The following is a 16,784-nucleotide window of genomic DNA, read 5'->3' as shown; positions in this document are numbered from 1 at the left end:
GTTCACCCCGCCGCTTTCGCCCTCCGCTCTCCAGCCCCATCCGCACACTCCCATCTCCACAATCCTGTCTGAACTTGCTCTGCATCTCACTCGCACGGCATCCCGCACGGCATCCCGCACGACATCCCCACTGGCCAGGATATTGCTCCCCGCATATACGACCAAGACCCAGCCTTGAATCTCGCCCTACACATCCTCACCTACCATGGCGGCTCAACCCAGCATCTTCAGCGGAATTCTCTCGGCCCAGCGTCCCGGCGATAAGAGCGTCCAGGGCCACTCCCAGCCTGTCCAGATCGAGTTCATCAGCGGCCCATCCAAGACCCATGCCCTCGCCGTCCACCACAACCCGTCGCAAGTCACCATGGTCCCGATTTCGCCGGCGCTCTATTTTCACTTTGAGCAGGCCGCTCTGCTGTTCTCGTGGGTTCCGCCAGATCCTTCCGGCGGTTCCGGAATCCGCAGCCCGCTGTATATTTCTCTGCCGGACCAGGCTTCCTTCTGGGACTTTCTGACCCAGTTTGTGCGCTGCCTACAGCAAGCCAAGCATGGCCAGGTCCCCGTTGGCGACGACCTCGACTATCTCCGAGAGGTTTACAGCGAGCCCATGGATATTGATGAGCCCGAGAAGCCACCAGCTCGACCCACAAGCACCCGAGCGAAACCGTCTGCATCTTCCCGCACACCCGGCCGAGGCACACCCGGCCGAGGCACCGTCAAGAGTGCCTCGCCTGCAAAGACCACTATAAGGCATTATGAAAGTGTCCGAGCCGCCGACGAGTCGGCCCACAGCGGCGACGAGACCGAGAACCAGGCTGAGGAGGAAGAGGAAGAAGAAGAGCAAGAGGAAGAGGAGGAGCACAAAAACCGTCGTCGCAGCATCCGGAGCTCCTTATCCAGCGGCTCAAAGCGGTCCTCGCTGTCACGGCCATCGATTCCAAACTCGGAGCTGGTGATCGGCATCCGCCACCAACAGTCCTATGTCGTCAGCGGCGAGACCATTACTGTCCTCAAGTACGACGACAACAAGCTCAAACCTGATGTCTCCGTGAACGTCACCAATCTCAGCCGCAAGGGCTTCAGCCCATCCAAGGTGCATCTCTACGACAGCGACTCGTCGTTGCTGATGATGGACGCCGCTGAGTCGTCCAAGCTCTACAGGATGGATCTCAACGTCGGCAAGATTGTCGAGGAATGGCAAGTCGACGACCGCACCCCGATCACCGACATTGTGCCGGACAGCAAGTACGCCCAAACTCGTCCTCAGAACAAGGTCGTTGCGTTCAACTCCAACTCCATCTTCAGCATCGATCCGCGACTCGCCGGAAACAAGCGAGTCGAGAGCGACACCAAGCAGTACTCTGGCAACCCAAAGTTCAGCTCATGCGCAACCACAGAGAAGGGGCAGCTGGCCGTCGGCAGCGACGGTGGCGACATCCGGCTCTTCAGCAAACTGCCAGCAAGCCGAGCCACGACGCTGTTTCCGTCGCTGGGCGACCCCATCCTGGCCATCGACACCTCCAACGATGGTCGCTATGTGCTCATCACCTGCGGCGACTACCTGCTGCTTCTGGACACATCCCTGAAGCACAACCCTGCCACCAACGGGTTCTCCACCCGCATGAGCGCCGACAGCCGCCAGGCACCAAAGCGGCTCCAGCTCAAGCTCGAGCACATTACTCTTCTTGGTGGACAGATCGAGTTCACGCCGGCAAAGTTCAACTGTGAAGAGGGCGTCGACGAACCCACCTCGATCCTCACCTCCAGCGGCGTCTTCGTCATCAAGTGGAACTTTCGCAAGATCAAGTTGGGCAAGCTGTACGAGTACACCATCCGCAAATGCGCTGGCACTATTGTCGCCGACCAGTTCAAATATGGCTCGGATCGAGCCATAGTGGTGGCTCTGTCGCATGACGTCAAGCTTCTCCAGGGCAACCTCGATCGGCCCGAGAGCATCTTGAAGAAAGAGAGGGCATAGAGGCGCCTTTTTGTTGATATCGCCTGTTGATCCTTCATGTTGATCTCGGTGCTGGGATGCACTCCCCACCCACGAGGCGGAGAGGCACACATATCTATCTTCGCAAACTCGATCCCGATCAACCCAATCAACCCGATGCCGAATCCTCCCTTCTGCCACACCTGTCGTTTGCAAATCTCTCCTGATTCGCACCACCACCCCCGCTCTACACACACTAATACTCAATCACCCTGGATCTGATGGTGGCCCGTCCTGTTACTCTCCGAATATACACTGGCGACCACTCTAAATCGGGGTCGCGGTGGCTGTTGTATCGAGTATTTTGTTATAATCGCACTTTGCTCAAATCAGTACTGCGGACAAGCAGTGCCGGCAGAGTCAAGGAGATGATCTTGGCGTGCTATTCATCTATGCTGTCTGCCGCTCGCTCGTCCTGGTATTTCCGTAGTCGGACACCAAGAACTTCGTTGTCGCTCGAGTCGTCGTCTTGGACCTCTGTGTCGGCAGATGCGGACTTTGATAGACGCAGGGGCGTTTCTCCTTCCGAAAACTCATCGTATTCACTGTGCTCGTAATAGCTGTACTCTGAACCGACGTCGTCGTCGTCGGTGGGGATGTATTCATCCTCGGAGAGGCTTCCGGCTTCACAATCGTCGTATTCTTCATGTTCGTTGTGCCCGTTGTGCTCGTCATACTCGTGGTCGTGGTGATCGTCGTGGCTGTGGTCGTGGCCATGTCGGGGCTTGGGGTTCTCGTGCCCGTCGATATCGGGCTGGTCGCCGGACTTGGATTTGAGGTAGAACTGAATCTGTCGCTCTCGCTCCTCGGCCGAAACCGGGCGGACGATGTATCCCTCGCTGCCACGGCGAACGTGGACGCCGTAGTTGCGTCGCTTGTCGGCTCGCTGCTTCTGCAGCTCTGTTTGCGAAAAGCGCCCCGGATCCTTCTTATAAATGTAGTATTCTTTGGGCGGCCACTCCCCGGCCTTGATCTGGTCCTTGATGAATGGATTGATGGGGAACTCGAGGCCGGTTCCGATCGCGGGCAAGGGCAACATCCAGAGATACCAGCGCGGACCAAGGACAGCCTTGAGATTGCGGAACCAGCCCAGGTCGTAAGGAAAGATGCGATCCTGCGGGATGACCTGCTTGCGCTTCAGCTCCTCGATCTTGGCGTTTTCAAAGCTCTCGATGGTCGTGACGTTCTGGAGCAAATACGACGTCTGGAAGATCGACAGAATGCCGACGGTAAAGAGCAAAATGAAGAGGATGATCATGTCGAGGATCATAAAGATCACCTCGGTGTCTCGGAGGCGCGGCGTGTAATACTGGATCGAGTTCCAGGGGTCGAGTTGCTGGCGCTTCTGATATTCTAGAAGCTCCCACATCCGCATGCCCGTCAAGAAGACGCAGTAAGAGCTCGCAAAACTGACGGACAACACAAAGCGCACAAAGTAGCCATAGTTGTAGTAGCCGATACAGTTGTTGAGCCATGGACCTGAGGGGAGCAACGAGGTCGGTGCGGATGAGGATCTGCGCAGGGTGCGGCCAACATGCCGATGCACCGAGTAGCCCGACCACATGCAAAATGCAATATGAAACGATGCCATGGATGCATTGCCCATCGGGCGATGGCATCTGTCCAGAACTGAAAGCAGCTTCTGTCGCACTCCCGCTCTCACTCACAGTGATGATCCATCTTCAGGACGCAGCGCTCGCAGTAGCTACAGTGGTGACTGCGCGGGGGCTTGTAGACCTTGCAAGTGTAGCATCGCCTCGGTCTTCGCATCCTCGACTTGCCGGCACGCTTCTCTGGGCCGGCGACAGAGACGTCCGCAGCCGGCAGTGGGTCGTATTCCTTTGGGACCTTCCCGGGATCCGTTGTGCATCCGAGGTAGTAGTTTGTCCAGATCGATAGGACACTGAGGTTGAACGGCAGGAGATAGAGAAGCGCCTTGGTTTCGGAGCTGAATGACAGCCATGGCCAAAAGACAAAGTACTGCGACGAGGAACGCAGGAGGAAGAGGGAGTCGTCAGAAATCGCAGCCCCCGAGAGCACGCCAGCGATGCTCGGATCGGATCGGATCGGCTGGTGGATCGGCTGGTGGATCGGCTGGACCACAAGCGTACCTCGATCGTGAACGGGACGAAGGTGATCAGCACAATCACAGCCAGCACGGCCAGACGGTCCCATATCGAGGACATGTTGCCGACGTTCGCTGCGGCAGATGCGAGTCTGTGGCAGACAGGCAGGCCATCGGGACGCGGAGCGGTCCCTGGACGAAGGGACGAAGGCGGCTGGACAGTGCGATCATGTGAGCGTCACGGTCGTCCAGCCTGCGCCACGACAGGTTCGACCCAACACCATGTATTCAGTCAGACCAGCGATCAAGTGCTGTGTTTGACCACAGCGGGCGATAGGCGGTGTGTATATTCCATCAAGGACAGGCAGAGATCAAGGCAAGAGGTCCATTTGATTGCGGACAGGATCCTAGAATCCCGGACGGAGGGACGGATCGACGGAGCAAGGCAAGCGCTCACCAGCCCGCCCCCTCTGGAGAGTCGCACGCAGCGCAATCTGCTATCTGCGCTCCTTTTCCTTGTACAGAATAAAGTGTCGCAGGTTCACCAGAGCCTCGTCGATGCGGCCGCGGACATCCCGACTCTTTCGCTTGTCGAGGGCCTTGGCCTTGGCCTTGAGCACCGGTAGAAGCTGCTTGAGCTTGTTCAGGAAACCGAGCTGCACAAACACAGGGCCGTCGTAGTCGTAGGCCTTGTCGCCGTAGACGTCATAGATGGCATCGAGGCACTCTGCAGCGACGGCCAGCGACAACGAGGACTCGATGGTGTTGCCCAAGAAGATACCGATGGTCTGGAAACCCGGTAGCGTGAGCACAACGACGTTCAGCGTTCAGGACTGCTTGCAAAGCACGATCGCCGATGGACAGCACAAGCTCGAGAACAGACAAACTACCTTGTTGAGCTCGATCTGGCCCTGCGTTCGTCCGAGAATGCTGAGGACGCCAATGCACTTGATCTTGAGAGAGTCTGGGACGTCGCCGCCAGCAGTGTGGATCAGAGCACCGACATGGGCTTCCGTAGGGACCTAGGGCAGTCAACAGACAGAGTGTTAGACTGGCGTCGACAGTGAACGGATGCGCAAATACTCTTCCGGTCGGCGCTATCCAGCTCGTTTGTGCAAAACAACACAGCGATGGAGCGCAGTTCAATCAAGTAGCGCTTACAATATTCGCATCGGCCTTGGACTTTTTGAGTCCCCGCAGCAGCGCCCACATCGCTGAGACGCATGCCTCCACGAGCTCGAGAGCCGAGCCTTCCAGCTTCGGGCCGCTCTGCTGTGCGCCGCGATTGGCAACATCAAAAAGCCATATCCAGACTTGCTTGGGTGCCTCGGACTGGTACCACGGGCCCGGCACATTGTCGAGGATGTTGTTCAGGCATCCGAGCGCGCGATACTGCAGCTGGGCTAACTCGGAGGCAAAGGAGCTGATGATATCGTTGGTGATGGGAACCACAAAGCCCGATGCAAGCTTCAGGACCCGGGGCAGAATGTTGAACTGGTCCAGAAGGTGGTTGCGTTCGTTGTTCTCGGGCTCGGCCGGTTGCGATTCAGAAGCAATGACGTCCTGTAGATCCTCGTCGAGCTCGACCTCGTCGTTTTCCTCCTCGGCAGCGTCCATCTCTTCCCAGTTCTCCTCTGATGACGGGGAAGCGGCCAAAGTCAGCTACGTGCTTGGTGGCTCATTCGAGGAGATTTGTGAAAGCCAAGCAGCACATGTGCCAGCCGATATAGCTCGTGGGCAAGCTTGTCTCTGTAAAAACAACTGGCCCGGCCTCTCGTCACGAATCCCCTCGATGTCGGCGAACAGAGATTGGTCCGCGACTCCGGGACAACTCGATCCTACCTTCCGGGATATCGTCGGCGCAGATATTGGCGAGCAGCTCCAATCCCAGCTGAACAGTGGCAACATGGGCCTCCAGCAGAACCATCAAATTCTGGAAAAACACAAGACGGTTCATTAATCAAGACAGATGGCAGTGGCTCAAGATCGATATCAAGCCATCACAGGGGTCCTACCTCGTTCTTGGACGAAAGACGGACGTATTTGCCCGATTCTTCGGGGACCTCGCCGCTCAGGATCTACGAGACGACGCAATCGTCGAGTCAGCGAATGTCCTCGATGGTCCGGCTGTTCGACATCCCACCTTTAAGGCGGTGCGCTTCACAACGTTGCAAATAGCCGTACCTCTGTCGACGCCTTGCAGGCCAACTCGATCGCGCGGTTGACATCATAGTCGAGCGTCGTGGAGATGGCCGGGAATATCTGCTTGCAGAGATCGAGGGGCTGCACCTTGATAGCATCGCGCACATTGTACAGAATGCTGCCAGCCAGCACCCGGATCTGTATCCTGTTTTCGTCCCAATTGTTGAAGTGTTCAATGTCGCCGTTGGCAATGGCAGCAAGGAGATCGCAGAATCGCGGATTGGCCTGGAACGCCATGTGGCAGGGCTGGTTCTCCTCCGTGATGGTGTTCAGGCACTGGCCCGCAGCCTGGACCAGGCTCGGGATGAAGTCGTGTTCCGGGTTCAAAATCTCCATGAGGAAGCCAAGGGTCGACTTTTGGGTGACGCGGTTGACGGCAACGTCCGACGATTCGCTGGAGACGATCAAGAAATGTCAGGCAGGTACGATGGGCCGCAAAGGGACGTTGCTGTTGATGCTGTTGCGAGCCTTGTGTTCCCGAGAAATGAAGCTGCCAAGAACCCGCACCAGCCAGGAGGCTTCCTTACCATAGCGACCATACCAGCGAGATGACCTGTTCAGAGCAGTCGATCGTGGTTTTTCGGTTGACATCGTCCTCGGGTCCTTCCGAGGGGGCCTTGGTGACGATTCGAGTCAGAAACTCGGAGAGCTAGAGGTGAGATGCAGGCGTTGAGTAAGCGGGCGACGGACAGGAGACAGACGAAGGGCCAACGAAGCAAGTGATCTCTGGTCGCGGATGCATAATCGACGGCCACACATCGACGGCCAGACAGAGTCAGAACAATGAGGAAAACGACACCTACCAAAGGAATCTGGGCCAGTAGTGGTGTCAAGATATCCTTGCGCACCATTTCTTTGCAGACATCATCGCCACCAACGACGGCCAGGTTCCTGGAGTCATCCATAAGAGCACCAATAGCGATGTGAGCGAGGATCCCTCGATGTCCTCGGACTAGGGTATCGATGGAATGCCCAAGAACAGCCCCAGCCCCGATCGATCGATCGACGACGACGACGACGACGACGACGACAGCACTACCGAGACATCCCCGGTGCTTCACACCAAATACCAAACACCAAACACCAAATGCAACCTGTCCAGCACGAGAGCCAAGCGGTGTGCACGAACCTCAAGGCACCGGTAACCTCGACAACGACTTCGCGATGAGGGTCACTCAGGGCTCCGATGAGGGCCGAGACCAAACCCCCCGACAGCAGGACTTTGAGGGTGGCAGGGTCCTGAACCAGGTTCGAGATGGCGGCAGCAGCCCACGACCGCTCGTCCGATTTGTCGTGTCGGTTGAGCTAGATGAGGGAGGGAGTTTGAAGGACGCTTGTCAACGTCTGCATGGGCGCCCGGCCCGCACCTGGCTCGCCATGTCTCGATCCACCCAGCCGAGGAGGCCGAGAGCAGGTCAGGTTTGCAAGGCCAGAATCGTACTTTCTTGAGGATCGGGGCAACATCCTGCGGGTTGACATGGGTTGCCATGGTGTCGTCCGATGCGATCTGCTGGTCGGACGGCGCAACGGGCGTGGCCCGCGGCCGCCCAAATCGCTTTCTGTTCTTGTGCTTGCCCATGCTCGGCGATCGTCTGTCGGTGTGCTCTGGGTGAGATTGCTGCGATGCCTGGCAATGGTGCGGGTTGGGTCGGCAAGGAGAACAAAAAAGAAATATGTGCGTGGCGCAGCCGGCAGCGCAGTCGCCCGGGCGGGGCTGTCCACAAGTGCTGCTCGACACGAAGGCGATCACAAGCGAGTATAGGCTCGGGCTCAGGCGGGGGGGGGTGCTCTGAGCGACAGCGAGGGCAAGGACAGCGGAAATGTGGCCGAGGAATAGTCTGGTCTGTCAGTGCGACGGTGTAGCCGATGCGAAATGTCCGGCCATCGACGAAGGATGCACAAAGCGAGTGTGCTGGACATACGCCGGCCAACACGCACGACCAGCTCCATCTGCCAGGGCCGCCGTGGGAATCTGGACGATGCGGTTCCCGAATGCGATCGATCGACTGTATTTTGGAAAGATGGTTTCTTGTCTATATGTGGCCAGCTTCCAGAAAATTGAGAGGCACAGCGCCCATGTCCCCGTTCTGGTTGCGTGCGATCGCCCAGCCATCCTCAAAGATCTCTGTGACAACCAAAAGGTCCCCGGCTTCCAAGTTGAGTTCATCCTCGTTCTGCCGCTTTCGAGGGGTCTTGACTCGATACATTTGGTCGAACTGACCCGTCGATGTCGATCCGGTTCTGCTCCGGCCTAGGGCCGCCCGTTCTGGCTGGACAAAGTCGCATTCGCTGTTGAGCGCCGGGGTATATTCGGGCAAAGGGTTTGATTCGGTGTTGTTGAAGCCCAGGCTGTACAGGGCCTTTTCGCTGCTGGCAGTGTTGGGACTTCCACTGGGGGTATCGAGGTTTGCGGCGGGCTCGGCAATGGTCGGCTGGGCCACCTTGATCTGCTTTCTGTGTCCAAAGATCGCATAGCCGACGACGCAGATTGTTAAACAGAGGAGAAGCACTGCCCCGATGATAACCCACATGATGGGCGTTAGGTTGACTGGCGGAGTTGCATCGGGCGACGGTAAGTTGCTCGGAGACGGCAGGGATGTATCCGATGGGCTATCGCTGCTGGATGCAGGGCTCTGGGTTGAGTTTAAAGCCAGAGTTGAGCTGGCAGTCGGGGTATTGGTGCTGGCCAGAGGCGACGGGGTAATGACACTGGCGTTTCCTGGGATCGTGATGTTCACGGTGGGCGGAGTGATGCACTCGGTGTAGACATTGGAGCTGTCGATGAGACATATCCCGAGCGTCAGGGTGTCTGTCAGGTTGTTGACATGAGGCAGGGTAATTGACGGCTCCAGTACCGTTGGGTACGAGTAAACGCCGATGTTTTGGATGACCTAGCAAGCGCGAAGGACATGTGCATCGAGCCGAGGATTGCGGTGTGATCAGTCTGCTTATAATCGATGCAAGGAGTGCAAGCAAGCTGAATAGCAATGGAAATCGGCGATGGCCGATGAAAACGAGTCGCACGCAACGGTGCCGGCACTGCACGACAGCTACCTCGGGTTGGGAGATGCTGATGCTGTAGACAAAGGTGCCGTTGTAGGCAGACGATAAATCGACCGTGGACGGAATATACTGGATGTTTGGTGGGGGGCTGCTGTACCAGGTTAGCGTCAAGATTGTCGGCTGATTCGTGGTGATCATGGCCGGGGTCTAGTAATGTCTCCGCGGTCGATGGGATGGCAGGGTGATGGAAGCGAGAGGGATAGCGGGGCGACGGAAGGTGAGAGAGAGCCGCTGCAGTTAATGGCATGCGAAGCAGATGGCGGAAGCCTTGCAAACGGTAGCAAGTCATCCAAAGTTGAGGAAACAGATCATGCAGCGGATAGCGGCAGACAGACAAACCTTGGTGCTGAACACCGGGTAGAGCGCATCTGCAACCGGGGCCAGGCCCAGCAGAAGCAGGCGCGCCTGGGCTGAGTCGGTAGCGAGCATCGTTGAGACGGCAAGCAAGTGGTGGAGAGACGGAGATGGTGGAGGCGACGATCGGCGGCCAAAACCCGCAGGTTGGCCCTCTCCCACCATCCGCTGCAAATATTTTGGCTTCGACGGCGGATCTGGAATCTGTGTGGCGCGGCAAGAGGTCGGGACTTGCTTCTGTCGCACAGCAGCAATTCTGTCGGTGTGCGGTGGTACAGCAGTGCAGTGGCACGGCGGAACAGTGGCACGGCAGAACAGCTGCAGAGCCGCACAGTTCTATAGCAACCCAGCCGCCGATCGTTCGGTTCTCGCTTGGAGAAATGCCCTGTTTCAGCCGGAAAGGGCGCTTCGTTTGCAGAGCCATGTTCCCGAGGCAGGTGCCTGCTCGCACAGCGAGTGAGAACGCACGCTTGTCGGTTCCTGTCTGGGCTGCGCTTTCTCTGGCTGCCTTGGCGCCAAGACAAAACGCCGCGCCGGTCCTCTTCGACCAGGATCACAGATTTCAGATTTCAGATTTCAGATTTCAGATTTCAGATTTCAGATTTCAGATTTCAGATTTCAGATCCCAGAGAATCGACCCGCTGCTGTCTATCAATTCGGGCACTGCTGCCTCCGATCCGTCCTCCACCTGCGCCATGAGTTCCCTCGCCAGACACATGTTGCGCCCCAGGATTAACTCTGGTCTCTGGGTTCGACCAATCTCACGGAGCGCCTTGCCCAGCCAGCCGTTCCTCGTCAGAGGAGCCGCTCAATATCCTCATCTGCAAGCTGTCGCACGGGATGCTCTCCGATTCCCCATATCTTCCCGGCCTCTGGGTCAGTTCCATCGATGTTTGGCTGGGGTGGACAAGGACTGGGAAAGCGAGTTCCGGTCGCCGCATCAACACAGTCGCATGCAACCGTTTCTGACTCTCTACTCCTGCCGCCTCTGCCAGCCGCCTTAGCGCTGATACGAACATCCGTTCCACAAGTCTCCTCGCCTCATATCGGCATCGCCTCGGTTCAGGTTCAGTGCGGTCTCCAGCATCGACGGCTCCACTCCTCTCCTTGGATGGCTCGCCAATGGGGATCTGGCCCGGACCGGCACCCGACTCAAGTCTATCTAAAACCCCGCTATACCCTGTTCCAGCGGTTTATCCAGGGGCTTGGCTGGATGACCCTCATCCTTTTTGTCGGCCCCATGGCGGTGCTCGTAGTCGGCCCGACGGTACTCAGCGTCGCACTTCCGCTCGGGGGCTTGGGTCTGCTCATCGCCTTTGTTGGAGTCGGCTTCTCTGGTCTGCTTCTGGTTGCGCTTCCGGTCCTCGTGCTGGGAGTTGTGGGTGCCATGGCAGCAGTCGCCTTGCCTGTCGGATCGGTCTATCGCCAGATCAAGGATATCGAGCCCGAAGACGTCACCCGTTCCGGCACCAGCGAATGGCAGATCATGACTCACGAGCAATACCGTGAGCTGCATCCGAGCGAGCAGAGCCACAAGGTCGTCAACGTTAGCTCGGCCCATTACTCTCTCTCAAGCGACGGAAGCCGCGGCGTCATCTCGATCACCGACGACGACGAGAACAACGACAGCAGCGACTGGACCATGTCGCCCAAGGTGCGGTCGTGGGTGCAGCAGCTCCTGCAGGAATACCGCCGCGTCTGCATGATCGTCGACGATGAGCTTGTGCAGAGAGAGCTCGATGGCGAAGAATGGCCCGACAGCGTCATCCTGTACCGAAAATCGCACTGGCTCGCGATCACATATCCGATCGCCATTCCGGTCGACCGCCAATGGACTCGAGTCCACAGAGACGCCCGCGAGATCAAAAGTGTTGATCTGCAGCTATGGTCGTAACGGCCTCATGGATACTAGTTTGAGTCGATCAGTGAATAAATGATTGGCTCCGATTGATAGGAGGGTGTGGCATTCTGCCCGGGCTCCTGCTGCTTGACGGCCTTTCCCTGGCGTTCCGCCCTGACATCGCGTCTGACTTCTTGCCGTTGATCTGCCCCGAGCTGCCTCTCTTCGAGCACGGCTCCACCTGCTCAACCCCAGATCCGGCCCTTGCCAGCATCGGCATCAATACATCGTGCTTCATTGCATCTGTCGAGCCACGCTACGGCAATCGTTCCCGCTGCATTCATCTCGCCCCCGAATCCTGCAAGCCCTGACGAGCCCAGAATGCGTCCCGAGAGTCTATTGCCGACCCACAGACATCCCACACCCGCTCCGTCAGGGACGACTCTGCTCGATAGGCTGACCTCTCGGCGCTCTGATGAGCACTACGACAACGCCAAGGCATCCAAGGCGTCTCCGCGCTTGCCTTTCGCCAAGGTGAGCTGGGATGAAACCCCCTGTCTGATTCATCACCAGTTCCCCTCCGCGACCAAGCGCAGCGTTTTGCATCATGTTGATTGCCCGTTGTATACTGATTGCTCGTTGAACGATGCCTAAACCGCCCTGAGTCCACTCTGTTTCTTCCAGAGATATATTCTAGCCATCGGCATCTTTGTTGTCTTTGCCCTGGTTATGTTCTCGTCTGGCAGGGTTGATGCTCCGGAGCAGCACGAGAGCGAGTCGTTCGCCTCGGGAGCTCTGTCGGCTGAGGTCGGAGCTCCACTGTCGCAGCTCCAGTCAGAAAGCCAAGGCCAACCGATCCTGTCGAATCCGCCATCGTCCCCCAAGATCGTTCTGCCAATGCCTGAGGAGGCCAGGCCTGCCAACGATGGCTGGTCCTACCACCAACGACAGCCGTTTGACTTTCACGAACCCGATCCTGTCCAGCCCACGGCAGAACTTGAGTCGGCTCTCTGGGAGAAGCGGCAGAAAGCGGTCGCTGCCGCCTTCCGGTGGAGCTGGATGGGCTACGTAGACCACGCCTGGGGCTACGATGAGCTGCTTCCCATCAGCCGAACAGGCTCCAACTGGTTTCACATGGGCCTCACCATCATCGATGCGCTGGACACGGCGTTGATCATGGGACAGACCGATGTCTTTGAAAAGGCAAAGTCGTATGTTCATTCCGGTCTCAGTTTCGGCAGGAAGGACGTCGACGAGAACGCCAACGTCTTTGAGATCACGATCCGTGTGCTCGGCGGCCTGCTCTCGACATATCACCTCTCGAAGGACAGGCTGTTCCTCAATAAGGCTGTAGAGGTGGCCGAGTTCCTGATGCCCGCCTTTTCGACTCCGTCGGGCATCCCTTTCTCGTCGATCAACCTGGGGACGGGAAATGCCGAGCCAGCGCCAGGCGGACTCAGCAGCACGGCCGAGGCTACGACGCTGCAGATGGAGTTCAAGTACCTTTCCAAGCTGACGGGCGACAGCAAGTACTGGAACGTCTCTGAGAAGATCATGGAGGTTGTCCGAACCCTGCCCAAGACGGATGGGCTTGTTCCAATCTACATACGGCCCGAATCTGGCCAGTTCGAGGGCTCCGAGATCCGTCTGGGCTCGCGCGGCGATTCGTATTATGGTATGCATGCGTGTTATTGATCACGAAGCGCTCCTGCTCCTGCTCCTGCTCCTGCTCCTGCTCCTGCTCCTGCTCCTGCTCCTGCTCCTGCTCCTGCTCCTGCTCCTGCTCCTGCTCCTGCTCCTGCTCCTGCTCCTGCTCCTGCTCCTGCCCGCTGACCTCATGGACGTGCTTCATTCTGATATGCCCTCCGACCATGGATGTCTATTCAACGATTCGCAGAGTATTTGGGAAAGCAGTACCTCCTGACTGGCGAGGAAATCTATCGAACCGAGTTCAACAACGCCGTTGCTGGAATCCGCAAGCATCTCGTCGGGCACTCTCGCTCCAGAAACTTGACCTATATCGGCGAACTTGTGTACGAACAACAGAGCCCCAAGATGGACCATCTCGTCTGTTTTTTGCCGGCCACCTTGGCCATCTTCGCCACCGGCGGCCGCTCCGTTACCGCCCAGAGCCGCACGAGCCTCTCGAAGCAGCAGCAAGACGACCTGTCGCTTGCCGAGGAACTCACCCGCTCGTGCTTTGAGATGTACAATCAGACGGCGACGGGTCTGGCACCAGAGATTGTCTTTTGGAATCCAATGCCTGTCCTTACCAACGGAGAAAACGGAATGCCAGTGGAAGCCGCCGCTCAAACTCCCTCGGACGAACCCGATTTTTTCATCCACCAGCTGGATGGACACAACCTGCTCCGACCTGAAACGATCGAAAGCCTGTTCACCCTCTATCGCATCACGGGCGACCGTCAGTACCGCGAGTGGGGGTGGAGAATCTTCCGAGCATTTGAGCGGTGGTGCCGGGTCAAGACCGGTGGCTACACGAGCTTGGTAAGCACTGCACTGTATGACTGGTGCTTGGAGAGGAGTTGATGGCCCCTCAAGGCGATAACAGTATTTGCCCTAACAATCATACCGTTTGACTTTGATGGGGGGCGGGATGGAATCCAGGACGACGTGCGAGTCATTCCACCGAACCCGCGGGGACATGGCGGAAAGATGGAGACCTTTTTCTTGGTAGGCTGATCGGTTGGCTTGAGCCAGGGCAGAGACAGAGGACTGAGCGATTGAGTGATGGCTGGCTGGCTGGATCGATTGTTTCTGTGTCGTCCCTGGACTTGCTCCTGACCTGTATCGTCTGAATCTTCCAGGGCGAAACTCTCAAGTACTTTTACCTCCTCTTTGACGACCACAATCGCATCCCGTTGGACCAATACGTGTTCAACACCGAGGCCCATCCGTTTCCTCGATTTTGAGCGCTCTGGTGTGCCCAAGCAATGGTTAATGTGCTATCCTCACTTGATACTTCCTGGCACGATTCATAATACGACTCTCGAGGGATAAAGCGGAAACGGGTCCTTGACAGATCTCGAGTCGAGATCCGAGGCTGCTTGTTGCGTGGAGGTTGATCAAAGGCAGCAGCTAGAACTGTGTGTATTCAAGTCCAGACAGAGCTGTCGCCAGCGAGAGTACCCCGATCTCATCAATGACTCGACAATGAACCAGAGTCGCATCACCCGGCGCCGTACACAGTGCACTGTGCAAGAATCGCCGCTGGCGATCGGTATGGGTCCACGACAAACTCTCGCTATGTGGCTTGATGCGCATTCTCGGTGTGTAGCACGGCAGCGCAAAGCTGTCATCCTCCAGCCGCATCTGCCCTCCGGAAACATCAATCTACAGCGCTTCCTTTGACTCAGCGCTATCTTGGACGGGTCTGTCCTCGGCACCATCCACACTTGCATTCGCTTTTGTGATGGTCTTGTCTCCCTTATCGTCTTTGGACTTGCGCTGCCGATCGCGCGGGCCGTCATGGACGTCGCCTTCGAAGATCTCGTGGAGATTGAATCGCCGGAACTTGTAGTAGTCTTCCACAACGGACATGCCGCAAACGCTCTGCGAAGGGAGGGGACTTTAGCGATGAATCTCTATCGATGCAGAGCAGCCCCAAGCCCGATCTTGCTCTGGTACCAGACACGGGCAGCTGGACACACAGCGCACCTTGAACACTTCGACGATGATGACCAGATCCGGCTGTTTGAGGTCCACTGTGTGCTTGGCTTCGGTCTCGTTGACAATCTGGGCCAGGGTCGCAATCAGCTCGTCTCTGTCGATCTTGTCGTTGTTTCTTGCCTTGAAGACAATGGCAAACTTTTTGGGCTCGGCTGCGTCGTGGAAGTGTGGCTTCAGCACATTCTTGGCCATGATCACGACCGAGGGCATGGTCGCAGCCGTTGTGGCGGAGATGGGGATCAGGCGATGTGTATAGCGACACTTTTTGAGTTTTGTGTCGTAAAGATCGCTGAGGATGGTGTGGACGAATTCGGTGGGCACGATCGGAGGTGCAAACTAAAGGTTTGGACGAACACATACGGCCGTAAACAGCAGCGCCATAGATGAAGAGGTCAGTGGGTGGAGTTCGCCCGAGGGTGGCATCGATTGGCACCAAAGTAGATGGATCGGTAGCACCCGGGACAGGATTGCCGTTGGCATCAAGTGCGCTGCGTTGTCGAATCAGATCGGTTGATGGAATCTTCCCATGACTGGCTCGTGGAATCAACCAGTTGCCTGTGTGATCCAACCCTCACCTTCATGAAAACGCAGCAATCGATGCTGATGTTGACGTTCACGAACCGCTTTTGCGAACGCGAGGTCTTGAGGCCCTGGACCTCTTTCGCAAAAGCTGCCTCAAACGACTCGTCTTCATCGTCGTCGTCGTCCTCTGCGGGGTCGTCCTCCAGATCGTTTCCTTGACTTGCGCCTGGCTTGTCGAGCAGACCGATATCCTTTCCGTAGAGCCTCTCTGCATACTGGAACGATGAGAAAATGCGCACATGGCATCAGCTTCATTCACAAAGCATGAAAATCCTGCAAAGCCCGCACGGCTGCATCGTTGGTTCGCAGTTCGTCGGGCCTCTTCGACGATCCACAGCCACGCCAAGAACATACCTCGTCGAACAGATTGTAGAGCTCCTTGATGCAATACTTTTCGCGGCCCAGCGTGCATGAGACAAACACGCCGACCATGCCGGGCTCAACTTGGAAGGGCCGGTTGTGCTTCTCTGCCGGCTAGAGTTCCGCACCAGCACCAAGGTGTATTGTGAGCCAATCGTATATCATGCGGATGCCGATGCTCCACCGACGCTGTTCACACGAGCGCGGCCGATCGAAGGAGGGAAACAGGATCCGTGCTAGACGATGACACAGCTTCCCGTGAGGCGGTGTGCTTCCTGTCGTTCGCCGAACACATCGACAGACCGATCGGCCCGTGGTGTCGTCGATCGGGGCTGCTCGCAGTGAATCGCTGGACATTGCGCCGAGTTTGATCCCGGCCGTCTCGCTTGGCGTCAGATGCCTCGGTCTGCTCCTCGCTCGCTCACTTGCCTTGTTGAAGACCTTCTTCAGCTTTTTGCGGTGGGCATGCTGCGCGGTCTCGCTTCTGCGCTTCCCGGACATGGCTGATCGATCGGTGCTTGGCTGACGAACCTGGCCCGTCGTTTCCGCAGAGGCGGCAGAAAAATGCCTGCAAACACGACCACGTGACGCATCGCCACAGGCCGATCCGCCCCGGTGCTCGCCGGCCCTGAACA

General features: G+C 57.4%; 7 protein-coding genes across 7 annotated transcripts; 3 read left to right on the top strand and 4 right to left on the bottom strand.

The window, feature by feature from the left end:
- Positions 1–48: 48 nt before the first annotated feature.
- BJ171DRAFT_512876 (VID27 cytoplasmic protein-domain-containing protein) lies at positions 49–2,280 on the top strand. Its single transcript, XM_053111699.1, has one exon. The coding sequence runs from the start codon at positions 206–208 to the stop codon at positions 1,976–1,978; it is 1,773 nt and encodes a 590-aa protein (XP_052964749.1). The 5' UTR covers positions 49–205; the 3' UTR covers positions 1,979–2,280.
- A 1-nt stretch (position 2,281) lies between these two features.
- BJ171DRAFT_444183 (DHHC palmitoyltransferase-domain-containing protein) lies at positions 2,282–4,237 on the bottom strand. The gene is made up of 3 exons (XM_053108136.1): positions 4,108–4,237; positions 3,664–3,976; positions 2,282–3,475 (listed from the first exon to the last, which is right to left on the bottom strand). Exons 1-3 carry the CDS (start codon positions 4,180–4,182, stop codon positions 2,379–2,381), a joined length of 1,485 nt encoding a protein of 494 aa, XP_052964748.1. The 5' UTR covers positions 4,183–4,237; the 3' UTR covers positions 2,282–2,378.
- Positions 4,238–4,302: 65 nt separating this feature from the next.
- Positions 4,303–7,888, bottom strand: BJ171DRAFT_512874 (armadillo-type protein). Its single transcript, XM_053111698.1, has 10 exons — positions 7,705–7,888; positions 7,393–7,568; positions 7,067–7,154; positions 6,791–6,912; positions 6,246–6,657; positions 6,077–6,139; positions 5,904–5,994; positions 5,223–5,695; positions 4,952–5,083; positions 4,303–4,849 (listed from the first exon to the last, which is right to left on the bottom strand). The coding sequence occupies exons 1-10, from the start codon at positions 7,840–7,842 to the stop codon at positions 4,559–4,561; spliced, it is 1,986 nt and encodes a 661-aa protein (XP_052964747.1). The 5' UTR covers positions 7,843–7,888; the 3' UTR covers positions 4,303–4,558.
- A 408-nt stretch (positions 7,889–8,296) lies between these two features.
- Positions 8,297–9,755, bottom strand: BJ171DRAFT_626336 (uncharacterized protein; the record flags this gene model as incomplete). The annotated part of the gene is made up of 3 exons (XM_053115521.1): positions 8,297–9,154; positions 9,318–9,473; positions 9,666–9,755. The coding sequence occupies 3 exons, from the start codon at positions 9,753–9,755 to the stop codon at positions 8,297–8,299; spliced, it is 1,104 nt and encodes a 367-aa protein (XP_052964746.1).
- A 481-nt stretch (positions 9,756–10,236) lies between these two features.
- On the top strand, positions 10,237–11,706 carry BJ171DRAFT_512873 (uncharacterized protein). The gene is made up of 2 exons (XM_053111697.1): positions 10,237–10,556; positions 10,676–11,706. Exons 1-2 carry the CDS (start codon positions 10,376–10,378, stop codon positions 11,572–11,574), a joined length of 1,080 nt encoding a protein of 359 aa, XP_052964745.1. The 5' UTR covers positions 10,237–10,375; the 3' UTR covers positions 11,575–11,706.
- Positions 11,707–11,712: 6 nt separating this feature from the next.
- BJ171DRAFT_165457 (mannosyl-oligosaccharide 1,2-alpha-mannosidase) lies at positions 11,713–14,576 on the top strand. Its single transcript, XM_053105906.1, has 5 exons — positions 11,713–12,054; positions 12,186–13,195; positions 13,418–14,025; positions 14,146–14,211; positions 14,346–14,576. Exons 1-5 carry the CDS (start codon positions 11,996–11,998, stop codon positions 14,448–14,450), a joined length of 1,848 nt encoding a protein of 615 aa, XP_052964744.1. The 5' UTR covers positions 11,713–11,995; the 3' UTR covers positions 14,451–14,576.
- BJ171DRAFT_569450 (uncharacterized protein) lies at positions 14,554–16,650 on the bottom strand (the record flags this gene model as incomplete). Its single annotated transcript, XM_053113569.1, has 5 exons — positions 14,554–15,090; positions 15,196–15,543; positions 15,783–16,004; positions 16,144–16,263; positions 16,453–16,650. 5 exons carry the CDS (start codon positions 16,648–16,650, stop codon positions 14,872–14,874), a joined length of 1,107 nt encoding a protein of 368 aa, XP_052964743.1. The 3' UTR covers positions 14,554–14,871.
- Positions 16,651–16,784: the final 134 nt, after the last annotated feature.

Source organism: Polychytrium aggregatum (genome assembly GCF_025602895.1).
Source record: "Polychytrium aggregatum strain JEL109 chromosome Unknown BJ171scaffold_29, whole genome shotgun sequence".
NCBI classification, from domain to species: Eukaryota; Fungi; Chytridiomycota; class Chytridiomycetes; order Polychytriales; genus Polychytrium; species Polychytrium aggregatum.
This window is presented reverse-complemented; position numbering and strand designations above follow the sequence as displayed.